We start from the raw sequence: 27206 nt of genomic DNA on the forward strand, positions 1-27206 counted from the left end.
AGTATGAGATATGATGATTGATTAAGGCAGATAAAGCATGAGGCAGCAAGTAGCAATCATTCCTATCCACATGCGAAGCATGCATCAGGATTAGAATATATGGATAATTAATTAAAGGGCTATTGTTCAAACTTCAAAGTCATAGTGGTTAATGATTAATTAATGGAGGATGGTGATTAGTTGGACGGATGCAATGGATCAGATCGACGAGGACAAGAGCGTCCAGCGGGGCGCGGCGCACATGGCCTCCCATGCACCGCCGGCGAGACGGCGGCAGCGCCTTGCGGATTAATTAAGACAATTCACACTTTGTTAAGGGATCTAATTAGTTAATTAATGTTATTGCTTTTGATTTTGTCAAACTTTTCTAGTTGAATAAATGGAATGTTTTTAATTAATTTTAAGTTGAATAATCTTAGCCAATCTCTGTTATATATGAAAATATTTTAATTAGTGGCGTCACTTTACTTGCTTGCATTGTGATTGTTAACCATGGTTAGTGATAACCCTAAATGAGATTAGTGTTAATTAATACGGAAAATGGTTCATAGGGGCAATTAAGGTGCGCATGAGGAGGACAGCATCTCAACACTCCCCCATTAGTTTAATCCCCTCTCTGCCTTTGCCTTTTTCTATGTGCTTTGGCATCCATTAAGCTAATTAATTAAAATTTTAAGCATCTCGACCAACCGCAAGATGTGGAGCTTCTTGCTAATTTAATTTTCTTGATTAATTATTTCTCCATCATACTATTATGATTATGTATTTATGTGGTAAGAGGGTGATTAAAGTCTAGTTTTGGTTGATTTCGACTTGCAAATAGATTTCTTATTCATAATGAAAAGTGGAGAACATAGACCATGAAGATGCTTAGAGGCGAACTGAGCTTTGAGACTTGAGAGTGGAAGGGATGGATTTTAATAGACTAAATAAAAAAATTACATAAGTAATTATACTTCTTTAATTGTATTATTAAAGAAGTACAATGGAGCATCTTAAATAGGACTGAATAAGAGTTCAAATCCATCCTTGAAATGTAAAAAAAAAAATTAAAACAAATATTTTTTGATACTACTCACTTGTAGTGAAATCAATAGGTTAATTCGATCAAGGTCATCGTACGAATCTATCAGTCCTCTTTCCGACTGAACCGATCGATCCATGGCGTAGCATTTTAAAACCCCGGTTTGTCCCACCAATGCCTAAGTTGTCCACATGACCGAGGTGAAGAGCCACATGAACCCACGATCGACTCCGTCCCCGAACCCCAGAATTAAATAAACCCTACAGAAGTTATCTTGTTGGCTGTTGCACCATCAACTTAATTAATTAATTAATTTCTTGACGTGATAGCAGCTTTGATATTAACACAGCGCCGGTTAATAATTAATTAATCGATTAGTATAACACTTCTGTCCAAGATTTACGGCGAAAAAGAAATGGTGTTTTTGATCAACTGTTGCAGTAAAAAAAGGAAATAAAAAGTGGTCAAATACATTTATTTCTAATTTTCCACTGCATTAATTTCTGAAGCTATAAATTAATGCGGCGTGTATTAATTAAATATCTTGTCTTTTTTTTTTGTCTAATTAAAAAAAGTGTATATATATCTCGAAGTAAACGAGAGCAGATGATGATACTTGCTCCTGGGCGACGACTTTATCACTCTCCCTTCTCCTTCCGTCGTCGGCTCTATCTGTCCTCGATCTTGGAAAGAAGGAATAGAAAACGAGATCGAGAGCTTTTCTATGATAGGGGGAGATTTTGTGGTGATAAAAATTTGATTTTGTGGATTTCTTCGTGTCAAAGAAGCGATTTTTAGGTGGGAGATCGACGGAGAACAGGGAAGCTGGCGAGCAAGTGGTGGGAGCGGGTAGATGAGGCTGCCATGGCCGGGATGGACTCCGGCGGGGGAGGCGCCAGAGGTGGGGGATCTTCGTCGGGCTATCTCCACCACCTCCTTGGGCCGACGCAACCGCTGGCCGCCGCCTCCTCCTCCACCCAACTTCAAGCGCACGAGGAATCGAAGGCCTCGCCGGAGGAAAGCCCCGGGGCTGACCACGGAGACGGCGAGGGAGAACAACCCTCTTCCTCCGCTGCTGGATCCGGCGGCCCTGTCCGCCGCCCCCGCGGGCGGCCCCTCGGGTCGAAGAACAAGCCGAAGCCGCCGATCATCGTGACGCAGGACAGCCCCAACGCGCTCCACTCGCACGTGCTGGAGGTGGCCGCCGGCTCGGACGTGGTCGAGTGCCTGACCGAGTACGCGCGCCGCCGCGGCCGGGGAGTCTCCGTGCTCAGCGGAAGCGGCGCCGTCGCCAACGTGGCCCTGCGCCAGCCCGGGGGGCCGGGGAGCATGGTGGCAACCCTTAGAGGGCGGTTCGAGATCCTGTCGCTCACGGGGACTGTCCTGCCGCCTCCGGCACCGCCGGGCGCCGGCGGCCTCACCGTGTTCCTGTCGGGAGGCCAGGGGCAGGTCATGGGAGGCAGCGTGGTGGGCCCGCTGATGGCGGTGGGGACGGTGGTCCTGATGGCCGCATCGTTCGCCAATGCCATGTACGAACGGCTGCCGTTAGAAACCCAGGAGGAAGCATCGGCCGTGGAGGAGGTACAGCAACACGGCCCCGGCGGTCTGCAATCGCCAGGCACCGCTACCGGTGAAGGCGGCCCCGGCGTTCCCTTCTACAATCTCGGGGGAAGCTACCAGCTTCAGGGACAGGGAGAAGGATTCGGGACCGGGTGGGGCAGCGGCGGCGGCGGCGTTCGACCACCGTTTTGAATCGGTCTTTCTTTAGGCACCTGACCTCCACCGTTGCTGACCGAGTCCGGTCCAACACACTCCGGCGTTGGAACGGAGGAGATTGAGCGCTCTCTATCTCTCTCTCTCTCTTTGCTTGTTTAATTTCACATTGCTCCTTCATTAATTTCTTCATGGATTGCTTGTTTAATCATGCCTTTGCTTTGCATGCATTTTAGTGCCCCCCAAAAAACACACAAAAAAGTGTCCCTCTCATAAGAAATTTATCTTGTTCATATTTTCTGAAGGACAGTGCTAAACAGCCAGAATCTGGCTAGCTAGAATGGACTTTTTAGTAATTTTAAAGGTTATTATTAAGGGTATGTAAGTAATATCATATTTTATAGGTCAATTATATCCTTTCCACTTATTTTAATATTTAATTTTTAAAAATTATCACTTTATATTGATATTGATGATTAATTATGTTTCCAATGACATGTATTTACAAGAGACATGCAAATTATCTCTCTATATTAATAACTAATTATATTTTCAAGATAACATGCATTTCTAAGAGATATTCATTAAATACGAATTTTTAAAAATCTTAAAAATTTTATGTTCTTTTTTATTGCACATATTCTATTCTTAATGAACTGAAGTTGAAGAGTCACGTATGTTTTGCAATGGTAAATCAAAATACATGGGAGACCATGCTATCATTAAGAAATTCATCTTGGGCGCTAATTCTAAAAATTTCATTCTCACAATAATCTAATCCTCAATATCCTATTCTACCGTTTCCTTCCCCTTGCCAATAAATATTATTTTTTATTCTTATTTTTGAAATCTTATTATTTTTTATATAAATTTGATACGGATTATGATATATTTCTCTATGTGATAGGGTCACCTCCATAATTTATGGATTCAATCCAAATTTCCATAATTTGTAATAATACGGATTATTGAATAAAATCAATCCTTATTTTACCTGAGCAAATCAAAAATCTGTATTTGTAATATTTTTTCCCATAAATAACAATTCATTGTATAAGATCGTTGAATAAGATTGGTTTGACGATTTCTAATAAACAAGATTTACTGATTTATTATATATAAATATTAGTAATAATATTTAAAAGTAGTATAATTAAGAACTAATTATTATTTTTTATAGGAAAATTTAACGGGCCAGTTTCCAATAAATTCTCTCACTGATTTCAAGTTCCTAATAAATTTTCCAATTAATTTTAAGTAATCTCAAGAAAAGAATAAGTAATACTTTAAGTAAGGGCTAATTAGTAATTTATTAAATATAAATATTATTAATAATATTTAATTAATTTTCTAGCTGGCCAGATTCTGGCCATATAGATTTCTGAATAGATAAATCCAAACATCAAAAATCATAATTTTATTTGTTTAATCAAACAAATTGATCAAAATTTTTTGTGCCTCAAATTTGATGAACGCTGTTGTGTCATATCTGCGTGCGTGGTTCGTGTCTCCCCTGCCTCCACGTTTTCTCCCTGCGCCTATCTGGTGGTCGCCATGGAAGCTGGGAAAAATCTGTCTTTTTTGGTCATGTATGCAAAAGAAATTCCGCTCGCCTTTGCGGAAGCTGCTATCTTCTTCTCTGCCTTCATGGCGTCGCTAGTGAGGCCCAGTTGATATCTTTCCTCGTGCTTCCGCACCACGCTTCGCCGCGGCCGGTAAATGGCCTCTGCTTCCTGCCGAGGAGGGCACCGTCCATGCTGCAGCCTGAGGGGCCGCCGCCGTTGTCCTAAAGTCGCCGTCGCCGTCGCCATCTCCTCACCCGATTTCCTTTCTTCACGGATCGATCTTCGCCGACGCGATTATTTTCGCCGGAAGCCAATTTTAAGGATTAGGTGTTGTTCGGCAGGTCCCGATGAAAATCCTAGCGGTAATTCAGTGGCCGGAGCATCAGAAAAATTCGAGCTTGGAGTGGAGGAGGTCGCCCCCAATCTTCTCCGCCGTTTCGAGCAGGACCAGCCCGGTTCCGGAATTGCCAGTGCCATTGGAGAGGCAATGCCAACCCGGGATTTCGTTACACTCTCCGCGTGTGTGGTTGGCCTCTTCACCGGTGTTTCTGTTGTGCTCTTCAACATTGCGGTGAGTGAATTGGATATTTCGTAGTCTTATTTTCGTGATGATTTTTGGGGCAACAAAGTTTACAGTTTAGTACAATCTCCTCGTTAGAAACACCAAAATTGAATATACTCACTGCAAGCTTGCTACATGGAATTTGCTTGATTTCAGCATGGAGCTACTTCCAGCTCAATTGTTTAGTTATTTTCAATTGCTAAGCTATTTAGCGTCACTAGAATGTGTTGTTCTTGTTCATTTACCGAAATGTTATGTGAAAGAAGTTAATTTCTGCAAACAGTCATTATAGCCTTTGCTTGTAGAGCTTATCCACTTAGTCTTTCTTGCTGTAGAGCTATTGAAACAACTTTCTCTACAATAAGAACAATTATAATCTCTTGTTATGACTGATTCTTCTATTCATATGAAATATGAAATATGGAAAAGGGGTTTTGTTACTCTTATACCATTAAAATTAAACACATATAGCTGAAGAAATTTCTTGGCATTCCAAAATAACAACCTTAATATAAAGCAATGAATCACTATAAACTGTCCCCACGGGGGTGCCCAGCTGGCTAGAGGGTGACAAATTTGCTATAATGGAATAGGGATCAAATCCCGGTGGGTGCATGCCCTCTGGGAAAAAATTCTCCCACCCCTAGCCACTTGGCAGCCAGCTTATAGCTGACCCCGTGCTTTACCTCCTTTCACATAACGTGGGGATGGAGGGGTGCCTGGGGTGAGCGTAATCACCTTTTGCTACAACAATGAATCACTACAAACCAAGCATAGTTCAGCTGACAATTCTGTGATTTCTTAAATTAAGAGATCTGTCAGTGAAACAAACTGTGTTCACAACAAGCATTTTTTTTCTTAGTATGTCATGTTAGCTTATGATCTTTGCCTCTTAATGTCTCTTTTCTGCTTCATGTCATCTCCCTTCATGTGTGTGTGAAGTCATAGGACCATTATAATCTCCATCAACTCTTGTATTTCCAACTTTTGCAGTATTTAAATCTTTGTTTTTGAGAACCATTTTTTTATATAAAAAACTGATATGCATGTTTCTGATGGGATTTCCTTATCCATTAATTGATCAGGTACATGAAATACGTGACTTTTTCTGGGATGGGTTACCTTTGCGAGGTGCATCATGGTTACGGGAGGAGCCCATTGAGAATATTTGGCAGAGAGTCGTTCTGGTTCCTGCTTGTGGTGGTGTAATAGTTGGTATACTAAATATTCTAAGGAGTTCCTTGAAAGAAACATCAGGCATGACTGCATCTGTGAAGGAAGCAATGAGACCACTTGTGAAAGCCATAGCTGCTTCTGTCACCCTTGGGACAGCGAATTCATTAGGACCTGAGGGTCCTAGTGTTGAAATAGGTTCCTCCATTGCTAAAGGGATTGGTCAGTTGTTTGGGTTGCGTGGTGGAAAAAGTTTGTCTCTTGTAGCTGCTGGATCAGCTGCAGGAATTTCATCAGGTCCTACTTTCATTAAGCACTCATGCCATTATAAACAAGATTTTGTTAAATGTGCCAGCTAGATTTTTCATATCTATGAAATACCATTATAAACAAGATTCACATTCTCTTGTTGGCTCCTGATAGGATTATGGATACACAATGAAACCACACATCGCTAATACTTGTTAGTAGTGGAAATGAACAATAACATAGACAAAAAGAAAAAGTTGTGGCTCACCATCTTTTGTTTTTCTAAACCATGTATAGACCTGAAAAACCTCACTGTTGTTTTTTTCCCCCATTTAGTTTGTGTCATCCACAAGGAGCTTATGGTTTTCATCATAAAGCAGAAGGATTGAATTTATTATTTCTTACATTCATTCTTCAATTCATGATTTGTTAAATACATAGTATCTAAATTTTATTATAGGTTTCAATGCTGCTGTTGCTGGATGCTTTTTTGCTGTGGAATCTGTCTTATGGCCTTCAACAACTGATCCATTCTTGTCCCTTTCAAATTCGACATCAATGGTGATACTCAGTTCTGTCATAGCATCTGTTGTTTCAGAGGTCGGTCTTGGTTCTGAACCAACTTTCACTGTTCCGGCCTATGACTTCCGTTCACCAAGTGGTACGTTCCATTTCCTCATTATTCAATTTTGAGACATTATTGTTTGGCTCTGGAGCTTTTTTCTAGTTGTATTTTATAATTAAGTTTGGTAAGAGTTTTGAATGAGATTCTATCTTTCAAGCTATTTTCATAATGTGTGCTACAGAGCATGATCTGAAGATGTTTATCATTCAATAAATTTTCAGAGCTTCCTTTGTATCTTCTGCTCGGAGTCCTTTGCGGGATAGTTTCGGTGACCTTATCAGGATGCACGTCTTTGGCACTGGAAGTAGTTGACTACCTTCAAAGGATCACAGGTGTAACAAAGGCCATATTTCCTGCATTGGGTGGCCTCATTGTTGGTTTGATAGCTTTATCGTATCCTGAAATTCTATACTGGGGCTTTGAGAATGTGGACATTCTACTTGAGTCGCGACCTTTTGTGAATAGTCTTCCCACTAACATCTTGTTTCAGTTAGTTGGTGTGAAAATATTTGCCACTTCTTTAAGCCGTGCTTCGGGTTTGGTGGGCGGCTACTATGCACCATCCCTTTTTATAGGTGCAGCAACAGGAATGGCTTATGGCAAATTCATGTCGTCTACATTCTGCGGCCCAAACCCATTGATTCATCTCTCTGCCTTGGAAGTGGCATCACCTCAAGCATACGGTCTGGTAACTTTTCTCTACAAATCCCACAATAGATCATAGTTAGAGAACCGTTCTCACATTGGCTTGCACTTTTTTCTACTTGCTTCAAGTAGAACGACAGTTTAAAACGAGTGGCTGACCTTCGAACTTGTGATACTCATGTGCATTAATTTCATATTCGTAGGGCTGTTTTTTCCCACAAAAGAAATGACAACTAAATAGAGAACTAAAATGGATTATAGTAAATTCTCAATAACTACTTTCAGATCATTAGAATTTAGAACACATCTTGCTCTTTTTATCTGTTATTCACGTTGATCGTTCAATGGTCTGCGCCGAGTCTATGGCATGTGTAAAATGCAATTCTTCAACACTAACAAAGTTTTTGCTAATGTTTACAGGTGGGAATGGCTGCCACTCTTGCCGGTGTGTGCCAAGTACCTTTGACATCAGTTTTGCTTCTGTTTGAGCTAACACAGGACTACCGAATTGTTCTACCACTTCTTGGAGCTGTAGGGATATCATCATGGATAACGTCCCGCACGAGCATTAAAAGAAAAGTTGCAAACAAGTTGGACGAAGTGAAAGGAAATGACATAGACGTTCCTCGACGTGCAAGTGTGCCCAGTGAGAACCAGAACGACGACTATACTGCAGCTTCTGCCGAAAGTAATAACATCGACTTGTGTGAGATCGAGACTTCTCTTTGCGTCTATGATGTCAGTGCTGAAGTCAGTAGTATGGCGCACAAGCTCACAGTATCCCAGGCTATGAGAACTAAATACTTAAGCATGCCGATGAATACTTCTGTAATTGAGGCAGTCACTCTCATGCAAACGGAGAAGCAATCCTGTGCGGTAATAATTGATGGCGCCGGTTTCTTGGTAGGATTGCTACTTTTGGAGGAAATCCAAAGTTTCCTTAAATCAAGGACGACAAGAGACATCGATACTGAGGTAAGAAAAAAACCATTAACATATCACTAAGTTAGATTTCTTGGTAGAATGATACAGACATTCAAAGGTAATCAATTAGATCCTATACTTCAAGTGTGACCAAAGATAATTGTAGGTGACATGAGGCTCAAAGAAGGAAGGTCTCAGGACCGAGGAACAATGACATAGAATCAGTTCCCAACTGATTCCATCTAATAGCATTATCTAGCAAGTCTAGCACAGAATTGTTTGCAATAGCTCTCATGTAATAAATAGATTTTCACTATTGCTTATCAGGTAAACGATATTCTTGTATCCAACATATGCCATGTCGACGGAGGCAAGTGCAAAACATGGACAGCTACGCCCGAAATGGAACTTCTTGCAGCCAAATATATCATGGACTTGCACGGAGTGGATCGTCTCCCTGTCGTTTCACAGCATGTCGACGGACAAGAAAGTTCGCGGTTGGTTGGTCTCTTGGACAGGGAATGCATTATCATCGCTTTCCGGTAAAAATTCTTGTGCACAATCGTTTATATAGGCAGTTAGTCCTTCCAGTGGACGATCTCATTGTTAACACCATCTTTGTTGCAGAGCTGCAGCAGCTAAAGAATATCTCAGCTTGTCCTCCATGACCACAAGGCTTGAGTCTTGAGGAAGAGAACATCACGGAGAACCTTATGATCCTTTCATTGCATATAATCAATTTAAAAAAAAGAAAATTCCCTAAACCAATGGATGAACATGACAATTTTTAGCAGTGCCCGACAGAATTTTTGGGGAGGTAATCCAATGGATTTACTCAAATAAAAGGTACAATTTGACAATTTATCTACGACGAGCCATACAATTTTATCGTAATATTATAAGGTCACTAGTGTTAAAGAAAAAGAAAACGATGAACGTGTAAGCAAACTGATAAGTCATGGCCAAACTCATCAAACTTCTAACCAAAACAAGAAAATGGGAGTTTACCCTCTGCCAACGTAACCAAAATGGATTATAAAAAAATGAAATATTCCCAATATATATGTATATATACTAATAAATTTTCCTTCATAGCAAACCGGCCTCGATGAGATTCCTCCTCCTCAGGGTCTCATCGACGAGCTTGAAAGTTTTCTTTATAAGTTTCTGATCCAAGGCTGTTGTCCGGTAAATTTTGAAGGCTCGGTCGACACGATCTGGTTTGCTGTTTTGGAAATAAAGTTCCTCGTATTTCTTTTTCACAAACCTATAAACAAATGCATAGCTAAGATTAGCATTGCTCGGCGGAAAAATGAAATTTAAGCAACGATAGAATTTGTGTTGGAAATAATATTCATCCATGCGTCCTCATTTATAGAGGTAGTAACAGGAGGATAATAGTAAACAACAAGTGGAAAATGAGGATATAGCATACAAGACAAGTGGAAAATACATTGATGATATTACATTGTGGCAAATTGGAAAATAATATAAGGCGAATCGAGAAACAAATGAAGTAAAAATCAGAGAAAATAATGTAAGGAATTAAGAATAATTTCCTTTCTTTAACAAACAACATAAATCACTGATGTAAAGTTAAATTGTAGTTGATAATGGGTAAAGCAATTCATGGCAATTCCCTGTGGATTAGAATCTGCTAAGAAAGGAGCTACTCCTAGAATATTCTTTGTTCTTTGTGGTTAGAGATTTGAGTCGTAGAATCGGGTAGAAATAGTAAATTGAATCGAAAGAGCAGCTACCAAGCCTAAGATCGGCAAACTTTATGAGTGAACAAGGATAGTGGTAGATCTATTGGTTTCTGTTGATAAACATGATATATTAAGTTCACAATGACCAAAACTTGAGTACCCCTGACAGGTACGAGGGGCCCGTGTCTAAAACATACCGTATTGCCAAGAACAATCACATGTACAATTTATCATTTTTAGTATAGAATATTGAAGGCAGAATTAACTTACTCATATGCATGTTCCACCTCTTGTCTCCCAGATCCCACAGGCTGATAGTCCTTGAACCACTCACATACATTCAAAGGAACCTGTACAAATAAAAACATGAGATTATAACTAAGAAGCAATTGAACAATTAATTTTTCAACAAGAAATTCTTACTTTTTGAATCTTCTTTTCAAAGATGTCAAACTTATTCAGGAACAGCATGAATGAAGATTTCTGATCAAGATAGGTTTAGTATTTAGGGAGGGGGCAAAGAATCAAACCTTAAAGCATTAAATCAAGAAAACTATAAGAAGTTTCACTTAAACCTCAAAGCAGGATTGCTTCAGCACCCACTCGAACAGTTCCTTAGTCTCCATCATCCGATTTTTCGTCTCATCCTCAAAGAGCAGCTGATCGTATCTGCAACAATATACTATCTTTGAGATGCACTTCGTTTACAGTTCTACACTTTAGGTACATGGCAAAACACCAAGAAGCATATAAATTGACAAATTTGGTAATCTTGAAATATCAAGTTTATTAAAGGCAGTAATTTATGCTGCAAATAAAAAAAAAGATATTGAAGTTAGAAATTATTCTAATTCAACAGAGTTTTACAGTAAGAACTATGAATCTATAGAATTGGGAGCAGACCAAAAGATCATAACCTTACTCGCTAATCGCAGCACAAAAAATCACAGATGTAACACCTTCAAATAGATGGATCCATTTTCTTCTTTCATTTCTCTGGCCCCCAACGTCATATAACCTGTAAACTTCACCACTTTTTCTGCTCTCACCTACAGGACTGCACAAGATTTTTTTTAAAAGAAAAAAAAAATCATGTTAGACCTGCCACTTGCTTAGTAGATAAAGTTTTCTCGAGAAACTATAAAAGAGATCCATCTTGGTAATGATCAAATCATAATAAACCCAAATAGAAATTTTTTTAATAGTTTATGTTTACATATTGTTTTATACTTTATAAATACAAAAATATGACATTTATTATATCATTTGATTGGTCGTAACAAAAATATTATCATTTTGAAATCTATTTTTAACAATTTAATAGACATGCTGGATCAGTTTATTGAACCCAATATATATATATATTAGAACTTTCCATGCTTAGCTTTTACAAATATGTCAATCCTAGGATGAATTTGAACCATGCCTAGTCAGCTTGAATGCCTATCAGCTGAGTTTACACTTTTTTTTCTTAATTGATTTGTGAAAACAGAATAGTGGTTCGGCACTTACAGTGGAATCATGATGAAAAAACCCCTTACCTGAATTAGCTTAGTCTAAATGATCTTCTAATTTCAAAATTTTCCTCCCACATGAACATCAAGCTCAGTCTTGCATGCAAAAACAAAAAAATTTATATGCAGCTACTAATAAAAATGCAGTTAGGTAAGGGACCTGAACTGAATCTCCACAACACCAGTAGTTCGAACTCTGGCATGAAGCACATCCTCCTAGAATAAAGCATATCAAATGGTCATGCCAATATGTCAAGCAAGAACTAGTTTGAAATGTCCACCTCTGATAGCACACACAAAGGAAATTATATAGGAGCAACCAAGAGCAAGACCAACTGAGAATGGTCACGTTAATAAAGCACAGGTGGTAGCTATAAAACCAAGTCACTAGTAAAAGAAACTCCATGGATGACATTATTTAGGTTAAGTAGAAAAAAGACCTACATAGTTCTTCTAGAATGTTTTTGATAAATCAACTTCGTTTTCTACACTAGTTCCCCGTTCAGACCCCTAATCCTGAAACATAGCAGTGGAAAGTCAAAACAACACAAAAACTGAGCTTTCCTAGCTACTATGAATTACAGATGCCTTTTGTTGTTAAGGCTTCAATCATATCTGTGACAGAGATTTTGAAGTGATTATGCCTATGGTTCATTGTTTTTCCTAAGAAGATAATATCCAATTGAAGATTATCTCCTTGAAATTGACCATATCCTTTTGCTTGGATGTGTATTTGAATATGTTTTACAAAATCACGTATAGTCATATTAAAGTTTGGACATAAATAAGTAATGCCTAAATTAGCATTCATATCGACCTCAATAAGGCCTATAATGACTTTCTCAGTACCTGAGAACCGAGTATCATGTAATACCAATAACACTTTGCCTCCTAATTTGGCTCGAGTTAGTCCTCGTAAGCCAAAGACAATAAGGCCAAGATGTATATAATTGTGTCTTCTAAGATAGAGGCTTTTAGGAGCCTCTTCTGTCATAAGACCAAGTTTGACTTCACCTCCATCTGGCAGATGAAGAGCTTGTTGTCTATGATGTCTGTATACAGAAGTGGAGAAATGTAAAATTCCTTGACTATACAGTTTCTTAGGATTTAAAGCATTTAATTGTTCATTAGAGAAGATTATAAGATCTTTATCCACATCAATAATTTCTTCTAAGTGAAGAGGTCCTAGAATAGAAGTACTATTTCTTCTGGTTATGGTATCTAACCAGGAGGAGGAAGTATTGGATTCCATAGATCTAACAAGTCTGGAAGGTCCTAAGAATGGTTCAATTTTTGTCAGACTCATTAGGTTTGTAAGTTAAAATTTTTGAAGTAACTGGTGGTGTCTTAGGAAGGATTTTTCCTAAGGATAATTGACTAAGATCTTTAGTAAGTTTAGCAAAGGCTTCTTTGACTTTAGTAGAATCAATATTACCAGATAGATGTGTTTCTAAGTTGAGAAGGTTTGACTCAATTAAAGTTAAGCGATAATGAAGCGAAAAAAGAAGAGCTAGAATAGTATTATTTTGTTGTATTTGAATTTGAACTCCTTTTCCAGGAAGTTCACTATGACAATAACCGTCTTCCTTTGTTGTTGAAAACTGTCTTGTGTATTCTATAGCATCATCATAATGTGTATTTTCATATTTCAATTTGTTCATTTATATTTGAGTTCTTCTAATAAGTAGTTTATTTTATCTAACTTTTCGTTTATTTGTGTTTTATTACTAACAATCAATTCTTTTGATTGTAGTAAAAGGTGTTGGGTATTTGTTTCAGCAGTAGGTTTTAAGTTTAGTGAATGTTTTAAGTAGTCACGATTTCACAAGACTTTTGAGACTAACTTTTGTTGTTGTAGAGAGATGGTAAGTAGATGGTCTACCTTATGTGTTAGGCCTTGATTATGTGTTTCCAAGGAAAGAGCAAGACTTAACAGTAAGTCAGTTAAGGTGTTTAAGTGTGGTTGCTCAGAATGTAACAGATGACCAAGTTGTTTACTTCTTATGTAACAAGTGTGTTTATTATGATCTAGAGTTTCTATATGTCTAGGTTGTAGGGCAAGATCTAAATAATCAAGTTGTTTAGAAGAGGTAGAAGTTGTACACATACACAGGTTAACCAGTTCAATGGCTCTGATACCAAGGTTTAGTTTAATTTTTTTTATTTGAGTTCTTCTAATAAGTGGTTTATTTTATCTAACTTTTCGTTTATTTGTGTTTTATTACTAACAATCAATTCTTATGATTGTAGTAAAAGGTGTTGGGTATTTGTTTCAGCAGTAGGTTTTAAGTTTAGTGAATGTTTCAAGTAGTCAAGATTTCGTAAGACTTCTGAGACTAACTTTTGTTGTTGTAGAGAGATGATAAGTAGATGGTCTACCTTATGTGTTAGTGCTTGATTATGTGTTTCCAAGGAAAGAGGAAGACTTAAAAGTAGGTCAGTTAAGGTGTTTAAGTGTGGTTGCTCAGAATGTAACAGATGACCAAGTTGTTTACTTCTTATGTAACAAGTGTGTTTATTATGATCTAGAGTTACTATATATCTAGGTTGTAGGGCAAGATCTAAATAATCAAGTTGTTCAGAAGAGGTAGAAGTTGTACACATACACAAGTTAACTAAGTTCAGTGGCTTTGATACCAAGGTTTAGTTTAAAATTTTTTTTTAACTTTTACTTTTGGTAATAGGTTTAGTGTTTCTGATTAATAGCTTCTAAGCCTTTAGGTATTTGTATCATCTTTTTAGGTCGCACCAGTGAGCCTCACCTAGTAGAGAGCCTCTAGAACCGTTGTATAGTCCTTGGTTTCTTACCCCAGCTCTTCAGGTCTTACTCAAGCCTTCAAGCTATTTTGCCTTACTTAGCCAACACAGGTTTTACAGAACCAAGGACTAAAGTTCCATCTTCTCTCTTAGCTAGTTACGGATTTTGTGTCCGATAAGGACTGCGGACTATTGATCTAACAAGACTACACAAAAACTGTCGGCTTAGAAACAAAGAGTTACTTAGCCATAGAAGAGAGAAAATACACATAAACAGATATATTGATGACAAACTTAATTTACAAACAGTACTTAAAAGTACTTACAAGGTAATAGTAGGGATTACAACTGTCAGAAAGAGGAGAGGAGAGATTACAAGCTCGTGATACAAGTTTTTCTTGATGCCTCTTGTCTGCAGAGAGACTCTATATTTATAGGAGGGAAGAGAAGGGGCTAGAAGAGAGACGTGGTAGATAAACTCTGAGCCTGCTAGTGTTGTATGAGCTCAGGGCTTACGTTATTAAGTCTAGGGCTCTAAATAAGCCGAGCCGAACTTTGGGGTGTTCAAGCTTGTTTGATAAGGTAACCAAGCCGAGTCCAGCTGAGCTTAAAATGAATCAAGCTTTTGAAATGTGTTCAAGCTTGGCTTGGTTTAATTTTTATGGGCTTGCGCTTGTTTGAAGCTTGGCTTGAGCTTGGTTCATTTAGATGTTATCAAGCTCTCAATTCAAGCTTGGCTTGAGCTCGGTTCGAGCTTGGTTCGTTTAGATGTTATCAAGCTCTCAATTCAAACTTGTTTGATTGTTTGAAACTTTTAGTTGTTTGATTGATTATTGAGCTTGATAATTTAAATTTATTTATTTATTTTATTATTTATTTAGCATATTAAAAAGAATTTTACTAATTAATATGGTTCGTGAACATTATTCATGAACGTTGTTCACGAACATTGATCACGAACATTAACGAGCTAAACACATATGTGTTCAAGCTTATTTGTTTAGCTTAACGAACTGTTAAGCTTGTTTGTTTAATTAATCTTATGTATATTGAACGAACATAAACAATCTCTTACCAAGTCGAACACCAAGCTTATTCACGAACGCTTGGTTCATTTACAACCCTAATTAAGTCTGTTGTCGTCATTGTATCCGTCATGAGTAGTAAGTGTTTGCTGACATCAGTCCTTTCGTCAGAGTTCCATCATATTAATTAAGTTGGCTTCTTCTACTGTTGCAAAAGGCGGGTCCCGCCGCCCAGCGGCCCCCTCACCCCTGCCCCACGAGTATGAGAGGGAGTAAATCACGGTGAATACGGGCCCGGCGATGACATGGCGGTCGAAGGTGTTTAGCACGGACAGATATTGATGTTATCGCAATTGCTGCCGCAGACCTTCGACCTCCCGACCCATGTTGCAAGAATACCATGTCATAACCGGTTGATCCCGCCCGTGGGGGCAAGTTGGCTTCTTCTACTGAGCCCATAGAAGGTGGTAGCGTAGAAGTAGAGCTTATAGACGAAGTGGTTTTCTGTTTGTCTAACCATGCTAAAATTTTCTTTTGATAAAATTGGCATAGGGTTTGGTGTTGTGTTGTATAAGCAAATGGAAAATGAGCTGTCCCGCATGTTTTTGGCCAGTATATTTTTTCTGAAAAGGTTTCTCCGGCCAGACTATATTCACTTGGATCTTGGTAAGGATCCCATAGCCATGAACTTCCTTGGAGAGAAGCCCGCCAATGTTTTAATTGTCCAAATAAGGGCTTTGGGGAAAGTCATTCTTTATCTGGATGAGAGGGATAATCTTCGAACAGAAGTAATTGGACATTAAGTCCTTGAACATCAAGTTTAATGACATGCCTGGGTTTGAGTGGAGAGCCATTCAGGAGGCATGCTGTCAAAAGTAGCTAGGATAAAAGTTTCTTTTTCTTCAAGTAAATGTTGGATAAGTCTTCCGAGTGTATATGGTAATAAAGGAATTGAGTCTAATTTGTGTATCCATAATTGATGTAGCAGTCCATAAGTCATAAGTGAGTCTGGAGTAATAAGTCTTCCTCTATAATTTTTCCTCTGAAACTTTTCAAGATGCATATTAGCTTGTCTAATAGAATATAAAAGTTGGCATCGACAACCTAAGTCTGCATTTTGAGAGCATTGCTAAAACTGTTTTATGCATGGGATTTTGTCCGAGTATTCTTCAATGTAAGTAATCATCATCCCTAGGGTAGGGTTTTGATGAAACCAGTTTAGAGCATCTGCAAGTTCTAAGAAAGTTTTATAAGAGGAACTGTCTCCTAAAGTACGTAAACACAAAAGTAATATCTTCTGGCACAACTTTGAGTGAGAAGAGATTATCTTTCTTTTTCAGGCCTTGCAATACTTCTAAGGACTGATAATGTAATGGGCGAAGTGGTACAAAGAGTAGATCTATATCTTGCCTTGTTGGGCTTGTAGTAGAAGTGGTCGCCATTAAATAAGTTTTGTCTTCTTGTATTTTGTTATCCAAATGAAGTGATGGGCTTATTATAAAGTTGAGGTCCAATTTTTCTCGTAGTAAGTCATAGCCTTCATTAAGTGAATAAAACCCCTTATAAGGCGGTTTATCTTCTTCTGTAAGTAAAACTTTCACTTCATCCCAATTAGCATAAAGGCCGACATAAGGCCCAGAGAAAATAACATAGTGGTTTTTGAATAGTTGTAAGGAAGTAATTTGAAATAGCATTGATAATAGCTATCTTTTGGCTAGCTATCCCAGGTGAAGTAGGAATATTTCAAATATTGTCAATTAAGCACTGTTATATGCTATCAAGTTGAACTCGTAGAGGAAAGTCAAAAGTATCTCCTGTCCTGTCCTGCCCTGCCTTGCATATGCAGGTTGTTTTTTTAGACTCATCCCCAAGTCATAGGGTTAGCCTCAATCAAGTCGGGTCAAGATGAGTCTTGACGAGCAAAAAAATTGTCATCCCTACTCTACATAGTATATATATACATCATTTGATACCCGATACATAGAAATTGAGTTTCGATAGTAGCCAAAAACAAATTATATGAATAGCTTAAGCATTTATAACTCGAGGGGAAGACACACTTCCAGGAAGCTTGACAAAATCACATGAAGAAAAAGGTTTCGATGACTACCTTAGTTGGAACATAAGTTACTTCAGAAAATCGTTCAAGATTTTCCATAAAATACTGAGCACAATCTGGGACTTGCAATTTGTTCCCATGAGAATAAGTTTCCTGCAAGTACTTTTCAACCATCAACTTGTGGGGAACAACCAAACAGGAAAATGTTCTACACCTGTTGAACATAGAGATATGAACCTGAATAGCAGGGTCATTCCACAAAGTTGTGATCTCTTTGGCAATCTCTTTAGTAAGATAAGGATAATCCATTTTGCTTCCAATTTCTGATAATTTTTCACCAATATCCTGGCATCATGAGGACCATGTCAAAAAGATATATACAGCAATTGAATATTGGACCATGTCTTAGTGGTATGCATGTGCAATAAAAAATGTCTTATTTGATTCATTTATATTGAACCAAATTTAGTTAAAAATTCTAAGCTACCCTATTTGGTACCTTATAACATATAAGTTCAAGGAAAACAATTATTTTATCAGTGACAACCATTTTAGATATTGATTATATGCACATTACTCATATATATGTTCTATTTTACATTGTTGATTAATATTCATAGCTAACTTTATGTATTTTGCAATGTATGATTTTATGCAAGATAATCATTTTTACCAAAATGTAAACATTTTTTAATATTAATTGCATATGCTCTCCAACACACCATATGCAGTGCATCAACCTCATACCACCTACATCCACTTTGTGAAATCTTGCTCTGAACAGTCAAGATTTTGGTTATCTAGACCTAGCAGGTTCAATGAGAAAGAGGGGCAACAGTAATTCAAGATTCATTTAATTCTATTATAGTAGCAATGTTTATTTCTTCGGCTCAAAGGAAGAAACAATGGGAAAGTATATGAAGTAAAGCTTAAAATCTTAAATTAAAGAACAGAATAATAATTATTCAGATCAAACAATATGGCATTAAGACAACTGTTATATACTCTTCCAGTGTATTTTACCGATCAACATCCTGACCAATGATACACCAATAATAAGTCAGATAAATAGTTAAGGTTCAGACTGTTACAAATCTAAGCCTCCTTATTCAAAGCTCCATGAGTAGCAAAAAGAAGGCATAACCAAACCTTATTTTCAGTGCAGACAACGTACTTCGAAGAACTAGGATCATTTTGTGCCAATTCTTTTGCCCCATCATACAATATCTGTTTAAATTAAATCAAGTTAGATTGAAGAAAGATAAACACATTCGTGCATAGTAAATTAGAGTTGGAAGCTCAAACTTGCTTCCTCCCTCTTCATGTAAAAGAAACAAACAATCACACCAATTTTAGTAGTGCATACTTTAATTGTCTGATAAACATTTGCATGGATAACTGACGCATAGCTTTTTAGCTCCACCTCATCAAAACCAGTTTGAAAAAGAAGCCTTATCTATAAACACAAACCCATGAAATATCAGTCGAGATTATGCGCATCAGCAAAAAAAGAAAAAAAAGGTAAGAAGTAATAAAAATCCAACCTGTTTAAAAATAGTAGATTTTCCTGATTCTCCAGCGCCTTTAGTTAAAAAAATGGAAATAAAAATGAGTACAAGAAGACAATGTTAAGTATTAACAATTAGCATGGGTAGAGACAAGAGGCAAAAAAATACAAACTAGAAGACACAACTTATGTCAGTTAAACTTTCTCCTTGGATCCACTAAATATCAATCATGCTTCTTTCAAACAACACAAAAAGTAGAAGATGGTACTAAATTCTAAGATGCCTTCTAAAAAAATAATTTTCTTGACAACTATACTAACTAATATCTGTGAAGTGTGTTGTATAAGTATTTAAGAAGAAACAAGAGCATGGACAAAAAAGTTGTAGGTGGGAGATTGGGGGTAATGCATTATTTTTACTAGGACAACTGATAGATGCATAGCATGTTATGTTTCAGCATACCAAGAAGTAGTAGCTTATGAATATGTTGTTCCGCTTTGGTTTCTTGAGCAATCCTCCTATCAATTTCAGCAGCCTGAAATATATGTACAAGCAAGAAACAACTAGGATCGGACATAAGCCCCAAGCTCAAGTCATTATATAACAATTCTTTTGAGATTGAGATACACATTTGACTTAAATAGTTTATTCCAGGAATGGCGAAAATTTACCTGTATGTTTTCTTCAGCATCAACCTCATTCAATGGCTGTTGTCGACTGCAAAATGAGCCCATGCTTACTATGGAAAGTGAAAGCATGGATCTCATACTTTATGAACCATGTCAGATTTCTTAAATTAACTTTCTGCATAAGGTAGCCTCATTCTGGATTACATGCCTGATGATTAAACAGCAAACATAATAGTTAGAATAGGTTAGGCATAAAAAAAATGGCAATGCCAAAGAATAACATGGCCAAGAAATGTTAGAAAAGTAAATTTGATAATTCCATATACTAGAACTATCTAAAAGGCAAGTATCCTCAGTTAACCCTGACTGAATAAGGTCGGAAATTATCATTTCCCAACAAGGTAATTAATTACGTATTTTATAAATAAACTGTCAACAAAGAACTGGATAAATTAACAAGATTCACTTATCCTATGCCCAAATGAATACGCCCAATCAAACTAGATTGCAGAGACAATAACTGAGTGAGGGGAAAATCTTTGTCTTACAGTTTGCAACTGTAGAAAATCAATTATGCAGTTGTCTCCCTATTCACATAATTATTTGTTGCACTTTACACTTTGTACTCAGGGATATCAACAAGGGAAAGTAGTGCAAACCCACACAAATAAGTACGAAGTTGGAAACAAGAAAAAACATATTACAGTTAAAAGAAATTATATTTAATCCTCCATGGCAACATGTAGCAATTTTGCCCTCCCTTATTGATTCTTTGTTTGATCATATTTATTTATTTTGAGTAGACAAGGATTCTATTTTTTTTGTCGTTTCTACTATCAGGAGACATGTCACTTCAAATCAAGCACTTTTTAAGGATTTAACCTACAAAAAATAGATGAGTAAGCTGGAAAATATAACAAGTGTTGATCGACTGATATTTACAAGAGATTGGCTTGTTTGTAAAGTAAATCAAGCATGACAAGCCATTATCCATAGACAAATTAACAGATCAAAAATGACCAGCTCCATGAAATCCATTCCTTCATCGAATCCTAGGTTGCTTGTAATAAAATCAGCCTAATTATCAAATACACAAGATATCACACGTAGACTAGCAAATTGTTGACTTCTAGTTGTTGGCTAACATACCACAATGATATATATATGGGTCTTGAACCCCAAAGTACTAGCATCTAGGCCAACTTGTTTTCCTCCTTAATGTACCACACATTTAAATTGTTCATCCTCCTCTCTTCTGTCAATCAAGTCTTATAGCCATTTTATGCCATGTGTTAACTCAAGTTAATCACCGGAATGAGCATGAAGAAAAATAATTCTTACTTCATTCGTGGCATTCACGTCAAGATTGTTCTCCACAGAAAAGAAAAATGCCACATTCTCTTATCAGTCAGTACCACCTATCACAATACCACCTGATGAATTCTTCCAGTTCATCCCACCCGCACTGATCTCACCACATTCTTAAGCTCCACCAGGAATGATGACCGAATCCTTTCCAGGTAATCAATCCTTGACTCTCTTCCAAATTTTACTTTTGTCAAGAAACTAAAAGAAGCCAGACAGCAACCCACCACACTAAGGCCCCCTCAACTCGACCAAAATCCTACATCAAAGATATCACTGACACTCTGACAGTACTACTACACACCCACACACGACACACGAGGATCTCCTTGAACTCCAATGCACTAAGCAACATCAACAGTGGTCGAAACACTAGGTGGAAATCTGAATTAACAGTTCCAGAAGAATAAAATCGCAGAACCACTAGCTCCAAAGAACAATAAAGTTGGCAGAAACCCTAATCTAATCAAGTCAGACGCATTAGCAAAAAAACGAACACCCACCTCGTAGTTCCACTACCTTGACGAGGCGATGACGATGGCGACGGCGACGGCGACGGCGACGGCAGCTCCGGCGTCTTCCAAGTGCTAGTAAACTGATGCTGCCGATCGCACAGATCTGGGAATCAGGAAAATTCTCTCACTCACCAGTTGCGGCCAAGCGTCATGGGTTATGCGGACCGCGGGGACCAATGCGGACTCACGAGCCGATGGGCCAAAAGAGCGGTCAACAGCCCGATTCGAATCGGGATTCGTCGAATGGACGGTCCAGATTAAACAGAGCAGCCTCGGGGTCAGATCCAACCGTCAAGTGACGAGCGTGTAACTCAGTACGGGAAGACTAATCTTTGTTGACGTTTTATTAGAAGCTAATGGGGACATTAATAGGGTAATTATATTAAGAGGGAGGAGTTCAATAGCCTCCAGAATGAATAATTAATTCAGCTGCTTGTCGTTAAGAACCGACAAGATTGATTAAGATACGCTCTTGGCCAGTCAGATGTTGGAATCTGTTAACTGACACCTGTGTTTTTTTGTTTTACTTCCGCACTATTTTAGTTATAATTATTTTATACATGAACAAAAAAAAAATTAAACTTGAGAAAGATAAAAGGCCATCGTCATTTGATAAATATGGACACTTTTTTTCAATTAAAATCAAGTGGTAAAATTATTCTCCGATCGGTTTTGAAATTTAAATGGTAGTTGATCATGTTCGAAATAATGAAGAATATTAGCTAGGGATATAATTTCTGGGAGTTGCTTGGTTGGGAATCTTCGTTCGGTGGACTTCTGTTGCTTTCTTGTAATGATTTGGTTTGGTAGGTTATTTCTGAAGAACTAGTAAAAATATTAAGTATCGTTTCTAATTCAAGTTTAACTTCTGAAGAGTAATTTGGATTAATAATATTAAGCATCGTTTGCAATCCAAGTTTAACTTCAGTAGAGCACATGGGTAGTTAAGTTCTGTGCTTTTTGTACAGGGGAAACAGAACGGTATTTCGAGTGGCAACCAACAATTGATATCAGAGCTAGTTTTTACCTCTGTGTGTTTGGTTTTCAGTTAATTATGCACTTTTCATACATAAGTTTAGGCAGGATAATAGTAGGATGTGCAAATAGATTAACTCTGTGGTTGCAGACTCCAACTATTATGACCTATTGTGATTGTGTGTGATTGGACCCTCGGACATGTCGAGGGCATTTTATATATGTGCATGATTGTAATTATTAAATACAACAGGAGCTGTATTAGTTTTAGGATTTTACATTTTTGTTCGATCTAGATTACATGTACATTCCTTCGTGAAATATAGGATCGATAAATGTAAAATTTTATTTTTGTCGCGGATCGTATCCTTGCGAGGCGTGGTGCTATTTGAGGACCAGAGGCGCAGCGGAAAAGGAAACATGATGGATGCGACGACTTAAACCCTTTAGCGGCGACTAAGGTTGGTGGCATACAGAGGACAGCATTGGATGAGGTCATAATAGTTGAAAATTTAGTTTTCATATTTATTACCTTTTATGCTGTGATGTGTGTGCTGTGTGCTTGTGTGCATGTTAAAATTCCTCGTTTCTAAATAACTAAGTGGAAGATGAATTAATTAAATTCCATGGTCTCCATTACTGGTTTGTAAGTGATGCATTCAAACTTGCACGTTGGCTCTGAGTGCCTTCCTCTACATCGGATGAGTTTGTTTGCGGATCACTAGATCAAACTTCTTTAATGGATGATTATAGGAAATTATTTAGGAGCGTGTGATCTTCTCCATCTGAAGGGGCACAATCCTATTTAATGGACTTAGTATCAAGTAATGGTATATGTTGGGATCTTAGATGGCTAGAGGGGGGGGGTGAATAGCCTCTTTGAAAACTTAAACAAAATCTTTCTTAAAGAAAAACTTGTCAGCACAGCGGAAGTTGAAAACTAAAACGAAATCGAAGGAAGAAAAGCACACACAGCAGACACAAGGATATACGAGGTTCGGGGATAACTCGCCCCTACTCCTCGGCGTGTCCGTAAGGAGGACGACTCCTTGATCTTTCGGTAGATCACACCCCGGACAAAATCCGGCTAAAGATGTCTCCTTCTCGGTGGAGCAACCTCTCAACAGAGTCTCAGTTGATTATAGAATTAAGCACAAGACTTACAGTGGCTGAGAAGAATAATCAGATGAGCTTACAGCCACGCGGAGAAAAACAGAGCAGAGAGCGCACAACGACCTTCTTAGCAAGGATCTCACAGCTTCACCAACTTGCTTTCTCAAAGGATTGATCGCAAAGAAAACAGAGAATCGGTTACTTTTCTGAACCTCTCTTCTTCCTTCTTATGTCTCTTTGCTTCACTGGCTCGAATCACCGCTGCCTGCAGAATCGCTGCTGCCAACAAGGCGTAGCCAATCACCTCTCCTCCTCATCTGGTTCTCTGAACCCATGCCAATGGAAATCACTGGCATCTCTGGATACGAACCAATGAGTAGAGGTCAAACTGAGCGCAGCCCAATCGCAATCAGAAACCCAGTGAACGTTGATGCCTCAAATGCATCTGTTGCAGCAAATCACAGTGTAAAGAGCACTTGTCTTCTTCTCTTAATGAAGCTTAATTTGAATTCAACCATGAGAGTGTGACCTGCAACCTGCAAGCTAAAAAGACTCACAGCAGATGGTTAAAAACAGATGGGTGAAAACAAATACGGCAATAAGAAAAAGTGCATGCAAAACAAACAATATCGTGGGTCGGTCTGCAGACCGATCCAGATCATTGCCTGATCGGTCCGCAAATCGATCAGAACTGTTCGCATCGACTGCAGACCGAACCACGCTTTCTGGATCATCTCCGATCGGTCTGCGGACCGATCAGAGCACCAGTTCGGTCCCAGACCGATCAGATGTCGCTCTTCCCAGCGCTTACGGTCACCGATCGGTCTCCCGATCGATAAAAATCACGATGAACTCGATCGATTTCGATCGGTGCGACCGATCGGTGTCCAGTTTCATCGGATCGGTGCCGACCGATCCGACTTCTTGACTTCGATCCGGGTCGAGCCCTCTCTGACCTAGTCCGGAGAAACGAGCTCCCTATCCCTCTCCGACTTCATCTGGTCCTAGAGAACGAGCTACCGAGCCCTCTCTGACTTCGCATGCCAAGCTTCATTCTTGGACTTTTCAACACCAGATGTCCGATCATCCTTGATCCATCTGGATTTTCCCTTGCCTGGCTTCACTCACCAGGACTTGCACCTAGCTTCACTCACTAGGGTTTTCACCTGGCTTCACTCACCAGGATTTCCAATCTGCCTGGCTTCACTCACCAGGACTTTCCAACTGCCTAACATCCCAGTTAGGACTTTCTCAATCAGGTCAGCCAGGTCAACCAGGTCAACCAGGTCAACCTAGATTAGTAATTAATCTGAGTTAAATATCTGATACAAACTTAAATCAGTGTCAACAGCAAAACAACATCCAGGTCAGACTGTATCAACAATCTCCCCCTTTTTGTTGTTTGACAACACGATTTAAGTTTAGATCAGAAATGCTCTTGTTTTTATAATTTTAGGGAAATCAGGATCCTCCCCCTAAGACGGATATACCTTAGTTATCTTCTCCCCCTTTTTCATATCGACTTGATGAAGTCAATTCATCACTTAACTTAACTTAGTCAAATAGGTGCGAATTAGGTAAGAGGATTCAAAAAGACTCAAAGTCATCCTCTCCTAAAATCAACCTTTCATTCATTTCTAAACTTAGTTATCTTCTCCCCCTTTGTCAAACACCGAAAAGGAGCGAACAAGGTAAGATAACTTAAGGAGCTCCCCCTTAATCCATACTGTCTTCTGCTTAATCCCCCTAGAATTCCTTCTAAGTGTATTTTAGGACAGTAAATGAATAAGAGACATACAAAACAAGGCATATGAGTAGCATATTAAAAACCAATAAGGAGCAAGACATAAAGAGAGAAAATAAATATCATACATAGATGAAATGAACAAGCATCCAGGTCAGACATAAAATATCCAACAAGCAGTATCCAAAAACATAGACAGTCAAAATGAATGTATCAATCAATGTCCTTAACATGAGGAACATCATCATCATCTGCGGGAGGCACGTAATCCTGAGGCGGCATGCTGGAGCTCGAAGATGGATGGCCCGAGAATCGCTGCGGAGGTGGGTAGTTGGCCATCCAGCCCAGAAGTAGCTGCTGCGTCACCAGCTGCTGACTACGCAAGTCATCGTAGCGCTGGTCGATCCGAATGCGTAGTCCATCGAACTCAGCGGCCACCATCTCCTCGTGTCGATCAAAGCAACTCTCCAGCTCGGCGATCTGCCAGCGCAGATCAGGATCAGCCTCTCCATCGTCAGCAGCAGGAGGAGCAGCAACAGGAGCAACCTGTCGTGGAGGTCCCTGTGGTAACTCACCTAGTGCTCTCCCATCCTTCCACCGGATGTCCCCATTTTGTCCTATGATTCCAGACTTGGAAAATGCCCGCTTTCCAAGCCTGCAATCCTGTCTGACCATCTTGATTATTCTACCCTTAGAGACATCAACCTGAAGGGTCTCGAGCCAGTCTGTAATTATATGCCCATAAGGCATATAAACAGTGTAGCCGCTCGGCTCACTATAGGAGATGATCGAAGAGTAGATGCTAGTTGCGATGTCAAAATCAAGACGCCGACGCAGTCCATAAAGCATCAGGCAATGATATGGTCGGATCTCAGACAATGGTTTAGATGTGATAGGCAGAAGGCAGTTTGTGACAATTTTAAACAGAATGTAGTCTTGAGGAGATAATCTCAAGGCTGCAAAAGTAGGAAAGTTAACATCTAGCTCATCAAGGCCACCCGGTCTAGGTTGCCTGAAGAAATACTCATAGACGGAGTCAGGTGTGACATCAAAAGGTGAGGGTAGGGGGTCTGGTAGATCAGGAAATATCGAGAAGACATTACCGGAACACCTCCGACAATCGAGATACTCAAAGAAGGATACGAAATTGAAATCAAGAGTCCGCTTAGCAACTCTTGTTTTATAACCTGCTTCATTAGGAATCTTATGAAGGTTGTTATAAAACTCAGAGACCAAGTCATAGTTGATATCCCGTTCTAAGTAGACAAGTGAGTCAAGATTGTAGTAGGAAATAGACACAGTTGGGCAAAACTCGTCCATGAATTTACGATCTACAGACCTACACGGGAGTAATTTGAAGGTTCTTAGTTTAAAGGCTTCCTCAAAATTTTGGTTCGGGAATCTGCCGGAGACAGCTGGTTGAGGACGGGAAGGGGCCTTAGGCTTTGACTTAGCTGATGTCTTAGAGGTACCCTCACCCTCACCCACTGGTTTCTTCCTAAGGGGTTAGGAACATGACACAGATGGCAAAGGAGCACAACCCGAGCACCACCCCAAATCACTGAAGCAGTGAGAAATGAAACAAATGAAGTACTAACGAGAAATAGAGCTGATTAAGTTACCTTGGAGCCATTTCTCTGGTTTTCGGAGAAAGAAAGAAGTGCTGAGGCAGGAGGGAGTCGTCTAGGGTTCGGCGATCAAGGGGAAGAAGAAACGGGAAAAGAGAGTCGGCTAGGGCTTCGTATGTAATGGAAAAGGTGGGAGTCGGGAGGAGTTAAAGCCAGGGATCGATCTATTCCCTGATCGGACGGCT

General features: G+C 38.9%; 3 protein-coding genes across 4 annotated transcripts; 2 read left to right on the forward strand and 1 right to left on the reverse strand.

Moving 5' to 3' along the window:
* Positions 1-1635: 1635 nt before the first annotated feature.
* Positions 1636-3049, forward strand: LOC121977726 (AT-hook motif nuclear-localized protein 25-like). The gene has a single exon (XM_042530168.1). It carries the CDS (start codon positions 1889-1891, stop codon positions 2774-2776), a length of 888 nt encoding a protein of 295 aa, XP_042386102.1. The 5' UTR covers positions 1636-1888; the 3' UTR covers positions 2777-3049.
* Positions 3050-4234: 1185 nt separating this feature from the next.
* LOC121975538 (chloride channel protein CLC-e-like) lies at positions 4235-9216 on the forward strand. The gene is made up of 7 exons (XM_042527248.1): positions 4235-4873; positions 5950-6334; positions 6747-6947; positions 7133-7599; positions 7977-8531; positions 8808-9022; positions 9108-9216. Exons 1-7 carry the CDS (start codon positions 4457-4459, stop codon positions 9166-9168), a joined length of 2301 nt encoding a protein of 766 aa, XP_042383182.1. The 5' UTR covers positions 4235-4456; the 3' UTR covers positions 9169-9216.
* Positions 9217-9320: 104 nt separating this feature from the next.
* On the reverse strand, positions 9321-21721 carry LOC121975539 (guanine nucleotide-binding protein alpha-1 subunit-like). 2 transcript variants are annotated; one of them, XM_042527249.1, is made up of 14 exons: positions 21550-21721; positions 19724-19889; positions 19515-19587; positions 19089-19126; positions 18911-19000; positions 18694-18771; positions 17782-17889; positions 17596-17697; positions 11864-11919; positions 11112-11246; positions 10765-10858; positions 10613-10672; positions 10460-10539; positions 9321-9747 (listed from the first exon to the last, which is right to left on the reverse strand). In XM_042527249.1, the coding sequence occupies exons 2-14, from the start codon at positions 19817-19819 to the stop codon at positions 9570-9572; spliced, it is 1188 nt and encodes a 395-aa protein (XP_042383183.1). In that variant the 5' UTR covers positions 19820-19889; positions 21550-21721; the 3' UTR covers positions 9321-9569. The 2 variants fall into 2 exon arrangements, with proteins under 2 accessions (XP_042383183.1, XP_042383184.1); XM_042527250.1 differs by having other exon boundaries at positions 21566-21716.
* Between the last annotated feature and the right edge of the window lie 5485 nt (positions 21722-27206).

Source organism: Zingiber officinale, chromosome 4B, assembly GCF_018446385.1.
Source record: "Zingiber officinale cultivar Zhangliang chromosome 4B, Zo_v1.1, whole genome shotgun sequence".
In the NCBI taxonomy this organism is placed as follows: domain Eukaryota; kingdom Viridiplantae; phylum Streptophyta; class Magnoliopsida; order Zingiberales; family Zingiberaceae; genus Zingiber; species Zingiber officinale.

Excerpts from the sequence above, each read along its gene's own strand:
- LOC121977726 (XM_042530168.1), top strand. The coding sequence starts at position 1,889 with ATGGCCGGGATGGACTCCGGCGGGGGAGGCGCCAGAGGTGGGGGATCT.
- LOC121975539 (XM_042527249.1), bottom strand. The coding sequence starts at position 19,819 with ATGAGATCCATGCTTTCACTTTCCATAGTAAGCATGGGCTCATTTTGC. Across the intron at positions 17,890-18,693 it reads TTGTCTGCACTGAAAATAAG|GATATTGGTGAAAAATTATC; the intron begins GTTTGGTTATGC and ends TCATGATGCCAG. Across the intron at positions 10,859-11,111 it reads TTTTGTGCTGCGATTAGCGA|ATACGATCAGCTGCTCTTTG; the intron begins GTAAGGTTATGA and ends ATATTGTTGCAG.
- LOC121975538 (XM_042527248.1), top strand. The coding sequence starts at position 4,457 with ATGGCCTCTGCTTCCTGCCGAGGAGGGCACCGTCCATGCTGCAGCCTG. Across the intron at positions 7,600-7,976 it reads CACCTCAAGCATACGGTCTG|GTGGGAATGGCTGCCACTCT; the intron begins GTAACTTTTCTC and ends TAATGTTTACAG. Across the intron at positions 8,532-8,807 it reads CAAGAGACATCGATACTGAG|GTAAACGATATTCTTGTATC; the intron begins GTAAGAAAAAAA and ends ATTGCTTATCAG.